The 12,143-nt window shown below is 42.5% G+C and overlaps 1 protein-coding gene across 1 annotated transcript in view; it reads left to right on the top strand.

Annotated features, from left to right (window-relative positions):
* Nucleotides 1–2,744: 2,744 nt before the first annotated feature.
* pdzrn4 (PDZ domain containing ring finger 4) overlaps nucleotides 2,745–12,143 on the top strand; it is a 32,548-nt gene continuing 23,149 nt past the window's right edge. The window contains exon 1 of the mRNA XM_070928981.1: nucleotides 2,745–2,813. Coding sequence (XP_070785082.1) covers nucleotides 2,745–2,813 — 69 coding nt within the window. The remainder of the gene's footprint in view (nucleotides 2,814–12,143) is intronic.

The following is a 12,143-nucleotide window of genomic DNA, read 5'->3' as shown; positions in this document are numbered from 1 at the left end:
TATGAACAATAAAAAGGATGGTGATGGGCCATAAATGACCACAATGATGATGTCACCTTGAGTAGAAACGTCGGGCATCTCAGATTTACTTTCCTTTCTGTAAAAAAGTGGAGGAATAAGATGGAAATGTTTTTGGTGTGTATATGTGGCAGTGACTGTGTGCACTCTGGACTCATGTTTAGCTCTCTGTATGTGTGTCCGTCAGCAAATCGGAGATCACAGTGGCAGTTTAACCAGAGTCTGGAAATACTGCTAATCCCACACTCAGACAGCAAACATCAGCTCTGGAAAAGAGTGGGAGAGACTGAACAAAAGAAATATAAGAAAAAAGAACAAAAGAAAATAAAAGAAATAGAAGAAAGTAAAGTGCATTAGGTGGTGATGTCACCCCAGAGCGTCACCATCGGAGGTCAGCGGAGAAAACGGTGACCTCATCAGAAGGGGACGAGAGTGGTCGGAGAGAAAGGGTTAAGTGTTATCTGGGGGGCTGTATCTAGAACTGCTCTGACGCCCTTGACTGAATCACTATGGTCCTTGTACCTGCATGACTGGTGATAAGAAGGATGATGCATCTGTGCTCTCTGCTCATAGTCTTAGCAGTGACAGCTATTCGTCATGCAGACGGAGGGTATCTGTATCTATCTTGAGTGGAAGTTCCCATTTTGCCGTAACAGATTTTATATTGTTACATAACTGTGCATTTCATTGTAAAATAAATTATGCTGCAGTGTGAAATGTGCTGACCTCTTATACTAGGAACACTTTGAGTTTAGAAAACATACAGTACAATACTTTGTTAAGCATTGAGTGAGTTCCATGCCCAGCTGAAGGCCGTTGTTACAAACTATAGACAGTACTAAATGTTGTTTTGTTATGTTCCTACTGCCATGTTTCTTTCTATTTGACAGGAGACAGAACACAAACAACAAGCCATATTTAGGCATGTCCAGGGGAACAAAGCAATATGTTCATTTATACTGTATAAGTGTATTATTATCAAAACTGTCTCCTAGAAATTTGTTTGCTCTAATTTGTTTTGCCATTTACATTTTCAACATGTTTTCCAGAGAAGGAAGTGATTCTTTTCTGTACTGAATGCAAGTTGCAAGTGGAGGTGGTCAGGTGGATACAAAGTAGAGGACTTTGACAATGATGACCAGGGTTCACTGTTTCTGTTTGGTTGGTTGTGCTTGTTAGGTTTAGGCAACAAGGCACTGCACTTTGGTTAGAGTTAAAGTCAAAATTAAATCAAGAAACCAGCATATCCTTGGTGTTTAGTCTGACTGGTGTACTTGACCCATGGGTATTGAAACAAAATGAACCAAAAGTAACATCTGTGAATGAATGCCAATTCTTTCAGTATTTTTCAGTATTTCAGACCACAATCTTTCCCTAACCTTAACTAAGTCCCGCAAGTGCCTAAACATAACCATAAAAATGTCAATTGACAACTTTTCCATATTATGTTGATAAGAAATGTAATCTGAATTACAATGCTGTCAAAACATACAGTAAATTAGCATAATTTCTAGTGTGATAGGGCTGTAATACCATCACTGTTTCAATTTATCTTTACAGCATCTTCAGCGTCTTCCATCCTCTCCTCTTTCTATCATCCTCTCTTTCCTTCACTCCCCCTCTGTCCCTTCACCCCCGCGGAGAGGGGCCAGTTGGGCTGGAAGCTAATTTGAAGCCAATCAATACTAGTCTGTGTTTCTTCCTGTGCGTGTCAGTCCAGTGTGGTGCCCTTGTCTAACTGCCGGCAGAGAGAGAGGGAGCATCTGTTTGGTGACTATCGCTCTTTGACTGTAAATCTATGGCAGCCACTAAACACCACTCCTCCAACCATTGTACTGAGTGCAAAAGGCTATCTGATTGAATCCAAATGAGATTGATTTCTATGCCAAATAGCCCTCTCAGTAACTTGATTAACTGTTGGGATGGCATTTTAACTCCTGTTAGAATTTTCTGTATTGAATTTTTTTGCATTGAAATGTAGTGATTTTGGATTTTGCACGTTGGTGGAATGTGTACGCACAGATAACAAACCGATGCACTCTCTTGAGCATACAAATACAGATGCAGCCACTAGCACAATCACACACATACATGCAGCACATCCTTCACTTTGCCTGCAAGCAACAACACTGATGTTCAGATACTGAATCTAGCCAAGATAAGACCAGTCCCCTCCCTCTTCTCCCGGCCCCTTTCCTTAAACAGCCAATGAGGATGCTGTCTATTCATGAGCCAGAGTAGGAGCAGGCATGTGTAGGCAGCCTGCCACAGGAGGAGGTGTGTCTTGATGAGCCAAAAGTGTATGTGCGCACGAGTGTATGCTCACACTGAGAAAGGAGGTGGTGTAGAGTGGAGAGAGAGTGTATGTAGGCATGCAAGTGAGAACCAGGGGAAGGAGTGACAGGCAAGAGGGAAAGAGAAGCCAGGTGCTTTTACTCATCTTACCACTGACACACTCCTCACACACACACACTCTGAAGGAACTACATCCACCACCTCTACTAAAGCAGTGAGCTGACACACGCGTGTGTGTGTGTGTGTGTGTGTGTGTGTGTGTGTGTTTTCTGCGCTCCGAGCCACTCTGAGGATACACGGATGAGAAAGAGGTGTGGGGGAGCCAAGGAAGAGGAGCCCGAGTGTGTTTTTGCCCCAGGGGGAGCTCACACACACCGCAGACAGCACACACACTCCAGCGGGCGCTCGGCACTGTTTCCCTGACAACTAGAATGGGCTGCAATTTGTGCACCTTGCAGAAACGGGAGGAACACTACAAACTGCTGTATGAGATTGCACAGGTAAGTGAGACTTTGGAGGTTTGGTGTGTTTGATGGTGGGAATCATCAGCGTGATAAACTTAATGACAGCAGAGGCTATGATGATGATAATGATGGCAGGGATGATTTGGTGCCTGAAAAGAATTGGATTTGCCTCCAGTGAGCGAGGAAGGCAAAAGTGAGGCAGAATAACAAGAAGGAACTGAAGTAATTTTCAGAAAGAGGAGAACGACGACAGACAGGTGCCGGTGTGGAAACCAGGAGAAAAATAAGAGTGGGACGTGAAAAATGTACAAAAATGAGTTTTTTCCAAGCAGCCAGGCAGAGAGCCAGTGTGTGTGTATATATGTGTGTGTGTGTGTGTACTCCTCTCTCCATCAAAGTGAGTGGAGCTAGTTATTTCTCCTCAGCAGCAGGAGATGTGAGAACAAGTTCAGCTCTTTTTCCCGCGCTGGCTCCAGGGGAATTCATCACATCTCCTCTGCCTGCGACTGTCTAGAAGCAACACAGTTCAAAGAAGCACCAGCAAATGTGTTCTGCTGTTTTCCTCCTCTCTGTTGTTTGTCAGAACTGGACTGGAGTTTTTTTTTTTCTTCTTCTGACCCGGTATGACAGTTTTCACATCGCTGCTGTCATGTAAAATTTCTATTCAGCTTCTGCGATTATGTGTTGAATGAGTTCACTGAACTTTGGCCATTTTATTCATGAGATTTCCACAATATATTGGCAGAAATGACACATGAGAAATACTGACGAAAGCTTTACACTCGTTATTACCTCCACAAACAATCATGTTGTCATTATGAGCAGTAAAACCCCGTGAATGTATAACTTGTCATCTTGTACTGGGCTTGGCTGGAATGTGTTGATTAGATAGGAAATGTCAGCGAGTGTGAATCCACTGGGGAAAAACACACATATCTCCAAAATGCCATTCTTTTAGAAATAGAAGAAAAACTGTCAGTGGTTTCATCTGTTAATGTCAACTTTAAATTCAAATACAGAGGAAGACAAACATGTGTTAAGTGTAGGTACTTTTTACAGCAGCGTTATATGCGTAGAGCTGAATGTGGGGGAAACATGTGCTCTGCGTTCCGTCTGTTGTTGAGTACAGTACTGGCGCAGCAGCAGCAAGGATTCATTCATCATTTAGTATCTTACACTGTTACAGACAGCAGGGAAACTGGGCACAGCATAATGAGAAGAAACAGTTGAGCTTTGTCAGTTTTGGTGGGAAATAAACTCTTACTGTGTCCACAATTAATGACAGTAAGGCTGTTGTCAGTTTTTTGATGTTGATGGTGACAATGACAGCCTGTTTTCTTGTTATGGGCTCCATAAAATGTAAAAAAAAAAAAAAAAAAACATTGTTATTCGCTGCTCAACGCTGCTTTGATGAACGTTACACACAGTGCTCCAGTCTCAAGCTCATAACGCTGTCTGACTAAATGCCCCCACGCTTTAATGAGATGGTGGATGTCTGTGTAGTCTGCCTGGGTGCACGGCATGAAAATTAGCCATGTCAGTTAAAGGAAACCCAAGAAGGTCATGGCTCCGTTTGTACCAGTGAGGTGAACTGAGTAAACTGGCCAGAACAAAGGGATGAGTATAGTATGTTAACCCACTGAGCAATTTACTATTAATTATCTATTTAATTAATTAATTATCTATGGCTGACTGAATCATACTGATAAATTATAGTGTTTAAGGGAATAGTTTGATATTTTGGGAAATACATTTGCTTTCTTGCAGAAAGTTAAAAGAAGGTTGACACCAGTCACCAAATGTAGCTGGAGCCAGCGGCCGGTTAGCTTAGTTTAACACGAAGACTGGAAATAGGGGTAAACAGCTAGCCTTGCTCTGTCCAAGGGTAACAAAATCCACTTACTAGCACCTCTAAAGCTCACTATCTTGTTTGTTAAAAATATGCACCAGCTAAATATTTATCGTAGAAATGAGAGTGATATCGATCTTCTCATCTAACTCTCAGCAATAACAAAATGTTGAACTATTCCCTTAAGTTTGCAATCTAGAATTACATGTAGACTGCACACTAATACTGGATGTATTTACTGGTTTGTCTTACAGTAAAGTAGAGTTCACACATAGCTCCAAAATAAGAACTGAGGCTATATAACGGCTACAGCTCAGGCAATTTTCATTTGGCATGACATAACAGCAGATGTATGATTGTAGCATAAAGCATGGTGTTTGCGAGGAGATTGGCTGGAACTAACATAAAAATGACCTCCTATTTCCGCATCACACTGTAGGTGTCCTGGCACTGTGGCAGACGTCCAAGAATATTGTGTGTGTGTGTGTGTGTGTGTGTGTGTGTGTGTGTGTGTGTGTGTGTGTGTGTGGTGTGTGCATACTGTTAAACGCTCTGTGGTGTGCATGTGAACGGCAAACACCTACAGTTCTCATTAGCAGCGAAAGAAAGAGAGAAAGAAAGAAAGACGGAGAGCTTACCAGGCAGTAAGTGTGTCAGTGTGACTTTGTCCCGAAACTCAAGGCTGAGGGGATTCTGGAAATCCAGAGAGACTCCTCAACAATCCCTCTGTCTCTTTTCTCTTTTATCATTCCAGATTCATTTCTTCTCCTTCCTTTTTCAGACTTTCTCCTTCTCTATAACCTTCATTAGTCTGTCTCCCCCTCTGTCTTTTTCCCTCTCAGCAATCTGTTTCTCCCCTCTCTCACTTTACTTTGGCACACACACACACACACACACACACACACACACACACACACACACACAGAAAACACTACAGATTCTAAAAGTGTTTTTGTTCAGTTGTACTTCCAACAGTGCTACACAATAGGACACCACTTGCTCATTATACCAGTGGAAAACCAAAGGATGCTGATACTGTAGCCTAGCTAAAGCAGGGACAGAACATGTGCACAGTGGCTGGAGCTTTGGTCAGACTGTAACTCTGATTTATCCCTAGATACTTGCTGATGTATTCTTCTTGTGTGTCTCTCACTCCCTTTAGTCTTGGTCGGTGAGTCCTGACCAATGTGATTTCTTATTAGAGCAATTAATAACAGTTTGATATTGTTGCCATTCTTTTCACATAGATGTGTAAATGACTTTCAGTTTGTGTTTGTGTTTGCGCCGCTGACCAATAGCAAACTGTCTTGACAGTGCTAACCTTAGTGCTACAGTAGTCAGCCCTGCCAGTAGTCACTACGTCATCAAGCTTCTAGCACCAAATATTATACAAAGACACGCACATTAGATTTGTTGTGCCACATTCTGGTGTGACCAGGCCTTTAGGGTGATTTCTCATTTTAAAGATGTTAAATGTCTACTAAATGGATTGCAGCTATTTTGGAGTTTATGGTAATGATTGCCCCCCCCCCCCAAAAAAAATGGATATATATTGTGGAACAGACCTTTCATTTTGAAAAAGTAACGGAGCATTTCAGAGGCCAATTCCAGTTGTCAGCCTGCAGGCCTGCCTCGGTGTCTCCTGCACCACAGTGGCTATCTCTGTTCACACAGCTGCACTATTCTGACAGGACTGCTGGCTGCCCGACCCCAGCTGCCCAGCGGCTACTGAGAGATTCATGACTCTTGTCAGACTATTTACATTCAATGTGTCATTTGTGATTTTGTGTGTGTGTGTGTGTGTATGTGTGTGTGTGTATGTGTGTGTGTGTGTGTGTGTGTGTGTGTGTGTGTGTGTGTATCTCTGCACACTCGCACCTCGGGGCCTCATTCTGGCTGTAGCAATTGCCATGCCATGTATTTCGCTTGTGGGCTTGTTAAATTGTCCCACAGCCTTTGGCCTCCAGAGCCTCACAGGACCCGTGTGTTTTGTCCTTTTAGTTGTACCAAAGTCAGCATTATTATTGTATCACACAACAATACTATACAGCCTATATCTACAGTATACAACAGCCACTAACTACCCTGTGTGTAATCCTCCCCTGCATTCCTGCTAAGTAATACAGTATGTTTGTTTAACAGCTGTAATTGAAATTTAAACGTGGCTTTTTGAGTGTTGAGTGGTTCATTTCATTGCATGGCTTGTTAATAAGATCAGCTATTGAATGTTGGTTCAAAAATTACACATAATCTTATATTATAGTCCTTTGGGTATTCATCATATCAAACCCCTTTATTATTATTATAGTATGTAGATGCCTACGTAGTAGTTTTCATTGTTACTGGACTATGGTTAAGATATGGATAGGCTTAGGCAACACTTTGGTGAGGTTAGGGTAAGGTCATGGTTAACACAGAGGCAAACATGATTTGCAATTCTGTTATGAGACGCAAACTCAAATATGCAAAAAGTCTGACACACGACCTCCACACCTTTCTTTCCGCCTCACAACATATAGGACACATTGCTTCCTGCATTGGCGTAAAATTGTGAGGTGCGGATTCAACAGAGAAGCTGTTACCAGTACTCTCATCAGTGTATTTAAGTAAGGTTTTTCATATACGTTCATATCATATACATATACATTTTTCCCCTTTGTACATATGTGGGTTTGTTCAGTTGTGACCCAGGCCAATCTTTGGTGTGGGCCTGTCCTCCGGAGACAGATGCTGTGCCACATGTCCAGCCTGTTAGACAGCATGGAGGGGGCTAGACAGTCACCCCTTCATCCCGCCACCGCCTATGGTGTCCAGAGAGTGCCACACAGAGCAGGGGAAGCTGTGGTCAGACCCACACAGCCGTCACCTCCATATGGCCACCTCAGACCTGGACCGTGACTTCATCCAGATAGGGATGTGAAATATGTCGGAGTTATCGCTTACATCAGCCTGAGAGGCTGGTGCGAAGCAGAAAATAAAGAAATGGAAAAAGCACCGAACTGCAGTTATCATGCAACTACAGCAAAATATTCCTGTGATCCATGAGTGAGCATGCATGACAGAGAAGTCTGGGAGTTGGGGAACGGTGATGAATATAATCTCCTGCTGCCAGATCTCACCTCTGAATGATCTGTTTGGGTCATAAAATGTGCTACAGATGACCAATGGGGGATGAAAGGAGGGGGTATCACCTGATTCATCAGCTGTCCACTTATCAGAGAGGCACAACACTGGTCCTGAACTCACTGTTTTTCTTTCCTCTCTGTCTCTCTGATGGGATTTTGAGCTTTTTCAGAAAGTATCGAATGAAGTGACCTTTCCAATTTTTCGTTCAATTTTCGGCCCAACAAGTTGTCTTCCTGTCCGTGTGGGTCAGTGAGTTTGACCTTTTCACCTGTGAGTGTAATTCCACTTGACAAGTCTCTCTCGCTCAACACACACAAACACTTGACAGTTTTATATTGCATGTCAGAAATCGGAATGATCTTTTTTAAAAATCAATCACATTTGTCAAATTTCTCAAAATGTACATCTTTACTTACATTTAAATCTGGTGACCTGTCTTTTTTTTCTGTATGTACTGTACTTTCATTACAAAATATGACAGCTACAGTTTAAAATAAGACATCACACTAAAAAAAAACTTTACCGATTACACTTTGAAAGCTTAGAGGTACTGAATAATAATATGTAATGGTTTCCCCCCTAAAAATGTTAATCTAGCATTATGGAAATGAACTCTGATGCTGCTGAACACAGATCATCTGGTGTCTTCCATCATGGTTATGGTTGCTCGTTGGAGCACAGCATGGCGATAATACCACATGATTTAGAGGTGCATATGGCCTTGTCACCGGCGCCGCGGGTACCACGTCTTCTGGTTGCTGGCCAAAAGTGGGAACAGGAAATGGGTGATTATTCAGCGTCAGGTTAATGCTAGGTTAATACGGGAAGCAGCATCCTGGTGTTGTGTGTGTGCGCCATTAAAAATATGAATGAAAAATAGATGAGGTATTCTTGATTCTACTTTAAATGAATTTGTGTGTGTTTATTTGCAATGCGACAGAAAGCTTATCATTCTGTACATTGATATCCACGCCTAACTGTGTTACTTTGTGTATCTGGCCGTAAGCAAACATACATAAACACCACTTTGTCATGGAGTGTTTGTGTGTGTATATGTGTGTGTTTGGGGGGAGGATTACAAAGCCAGGGGAAGACTGGTCCTGTGTGGAGGGGGGGACAGCAACAGTCGCCGTTTCGCTCCACCAGCCAACGATCTCCCCCTGCGTTGGCTCTGATAAGCCCAGGATGAAAGCCCTTTCTGTGGGCAGAGTGACACTCCTCACCCCCCCGCCTCCTCTCCAGACAAGGCAAAGGGTGCACACATAATACATGTACACACAACTACACAGCAATGTTAAGAGGTAGATGTGCCTATTTGCACATACTGTGTACATTCACATACCTCACAAAAAGGAAAATCACACAGGGTCGATCCATTCATCAGCTTTACGCCGTGTTTTCCTTTTTTTACGGCTGTGTAAAAATGTCATTCAAGCTCTTAGCACCCGACAAGAGGACTTATCAGTTGTTATCAGCCTCTAGCTGATTACCATACTCACCAATCGGCCAAGTGGCCTGGCCAAGATGATAGGAGGTAGGGAGAGAGAGAGCGATGGGGTGGGAGAAAAATGGAAAGTTAGAGGAAGGAAAAAGAGGGTGTGAGAAAGAAAGAAAACAAGGGAAGATAGTACAGTAGTAAAGCATGAAGGGAGAGAACCAGAGTGAGAAAAGACGTGCCATGTGCCATCAATAAGTCCTTTAAATCCACCCATTCTCCTGATTTTTTTCCCATTCTTAACCTCGCCCTTTCCTAAACAGTCTCACCCTCCTCCTCCTCCCATCACTTATCAGTCGCCAGACACTGTTTCAAGTCCGTTCCATTCCACTGCCCCTGTCTGTCTTCCTGCCTGTTTGTCAATGTCTGTCTATCCGACTCATTAATACACTTTGGCACGACCCCGCCCTCTGAGGTGTCACAGATTTTCTCTTCGTGTTGGAAAACCCCTGGAGAGAAAAATACAGTGATGTCTGTCCGTCATTCATGAGTGTGTGAGAGAGACTAATTTTGCCTTTTGACAGTGTGTGTGCTGTCAGCCGGCGACTGTTATACGGTTTGAAGCCAACCTTGTGCCAGAATAACCCAATAATACACCTCATGGCCGCACACTGCAGGCTATGTTTTGTCAGGTTAGACAGATGTTACGACAAATCATCTCAGGCTGTTGTGGATATGTTGCAGGCATTTGTTGCTACACGCCGCTACAAAAATGCATTCATACACACGAAATGCGCATGAAAAATCCCCCTAGATATTTAGCCTTTCCAGGGGAAAAATGCTAAAACAGAACTTCTGAGACATAAAAACCTCTAACATCCTGCACATTAGCATAAAATTTCTCTCAGTCAGATCTCTTTGGCAGCGAAGGTGCAATTCTCATCTGAGACCAAATGTCAGTTATACTATAAAAAGAAAACCTCCACTTTTTTCCCTGCTCTTTTTTCTCTTTGTCAAGAATTTCCCCATCACGCATAATCATCTGGGGGAGAGAAGGGGTATTTGTTACTATTTTCAGTAGTGGCTCAGAGTGAACATTTACAGCCAGTTGCTTGTAACGTCAGTGATAATAATTCTGCGTACACTATGTGTCTTGATAAGGCTGTTAGCTAAATGCTTAAAAATGCAAATGCACTGTTGTGCTGCCACTGCCAAGTGTGTTTTCAACCCTCAGGGTGGATCCTGGGTCCAGGTGGTCTAAAGGGAGATTAGGTTACAGCAGGGCACTGGTGTTGGATTCCCACTTAACCAACTTGGGTTTAGGAATCATTAGGCCCACTCAGAGCCTGGCATCGAGTCCTGTTACAGATAGAATAACACTAAACCATCTGCATAGTAGGGGGGTATGATTGCATTTAGCGCCGGGTGTAACCATAAGTCTTGTGTTGATATGGGAAATGCCCTCAGGATGGAGAGTGGCCGAAGCGCTGTGGATGGGTCTTTGTTGTTGTTGTTAGTGTGAAGAAATGTATTAGATTGTCTCCTCTGTGGTGCAGTTTCATTCAATCTTGTTAGGTTTGGGAAATGATGAGTTATCGCTGTAAATGCTGAGATCACAGCAGGTGTAGGCGCACAAACTCACATAACACAGTGTTGCTTTGAACAATGAGCAAAATGGCAAATTAGTGTCTAGAGAAGACTGTAATTTGTGGTGTGTGATTTCATTTGTTTATTTGAGAACTGAGAGGCATGTAAGACGAATTCCAAAATGACATGCTGTTGGTTGAGAACATTTTACAAATCCTCATCCTCCTGTATCCCAACACCAGTCTCTAACGTTTACGTCCACACTTTTCTGACCCAACCATCCAACCTGATTTCACCCGTTTTGCTGTACTAAAATGTCACACTACTGGTCACCTCTGAAAACCTAACCTCAACCCTATCCCAAACCTTAACCATACTGTATTTGCCATGCATAGATACATTTGCAGAACTTTCCAATATCGAAATTCTTGTTGGATTATAGGGTTGAATAAGAAGTTAAAAATCAGTCCTCAGTCATCATTAAAACATGATTCACAGTCTTGTTACATGAAGGCTCTCACAAATTAGGCCTGTAACCTATTTTGAGAAACGATGGTTAAATTTGAAGAGTCAATCTGTGATACAGTCTGAAAATGATGCCGTTACTAATCATCATCCATCTGATAATACGTTGACGGCGGATGTGATTAGCCATTCACTGTCACATTATAGACGTACACTCAGCTGCCTGAAACTGTGAATACAGTCGAAGTCTTGATTGAGGCGGGTCGGATGAGGGGTAAATTGCACCATCGTGTGTCTTTCACTTAACTAACCAACCACGCTTTTGGATTAAGGTATTTTTTCATGGCAAGAAGAGCTCTTCTCGCCCGCTCACAGTCAGTGGAGTATAAAGTCGTTTTTCTTCTCCAGCAAAGGGCGGAATGAGGAAGCTTCATGTTATGAATAATGCTAATGGGTAAGGTGCTTCCAGTGAGCATAAACATGCATCACTTTAAAATGAAAAAGGCAAAGGTTTGGTGGGAGGAGGGAAAAAATGGTAAATTCACACTCTAGGCTTCTTAAAAAAAAACCTGACTTAATTTTATGCAAAAAGCAGCACATAAATCTTTTATTTTCCTGCTCCCCAATAAAATGTTTTCACTTTCCAAGCTTTAGCATGTTTTGCTAATTATGCCCCTGCATCTGGAGCCGGCGCTTTTTGCCTTCAACCAAATCTGTGCTCATGTGAATAACAAAGATTCACAGCAAGACTGCTTTCAATAAGGAGCCCCCTTTCCTGAATTTAGCCATTTTGAATTCAAGATGATCATTATCCCCCTGATTTATGGTGAAACTACTGTCGATTAAATCATTCCTAAAGGATTTAGGGTCCAGTTTCCAATATTTCTTCCTCTATATTCCTGTC

Source organism: Enoplosus armatus, chromosome 22, assembly GCF_043641665.1.
Source record: "Enoplosus armatus isolate fEnoArm2 chromosome 22, fEnoArm2.hap1, whole genome shotgun sequence".
NCBI lineage: Eukaryota > Metazoa > Chordata > Actinopteri > Centrarchiformes > Enoplosidae > Enoplosus > Enoplosus armatus.
The sequence above is the reverse complement of the archived record's forward strand: the minus strand, read 5'-3'. Positions and strand labels throughout refer to the sequence as shown.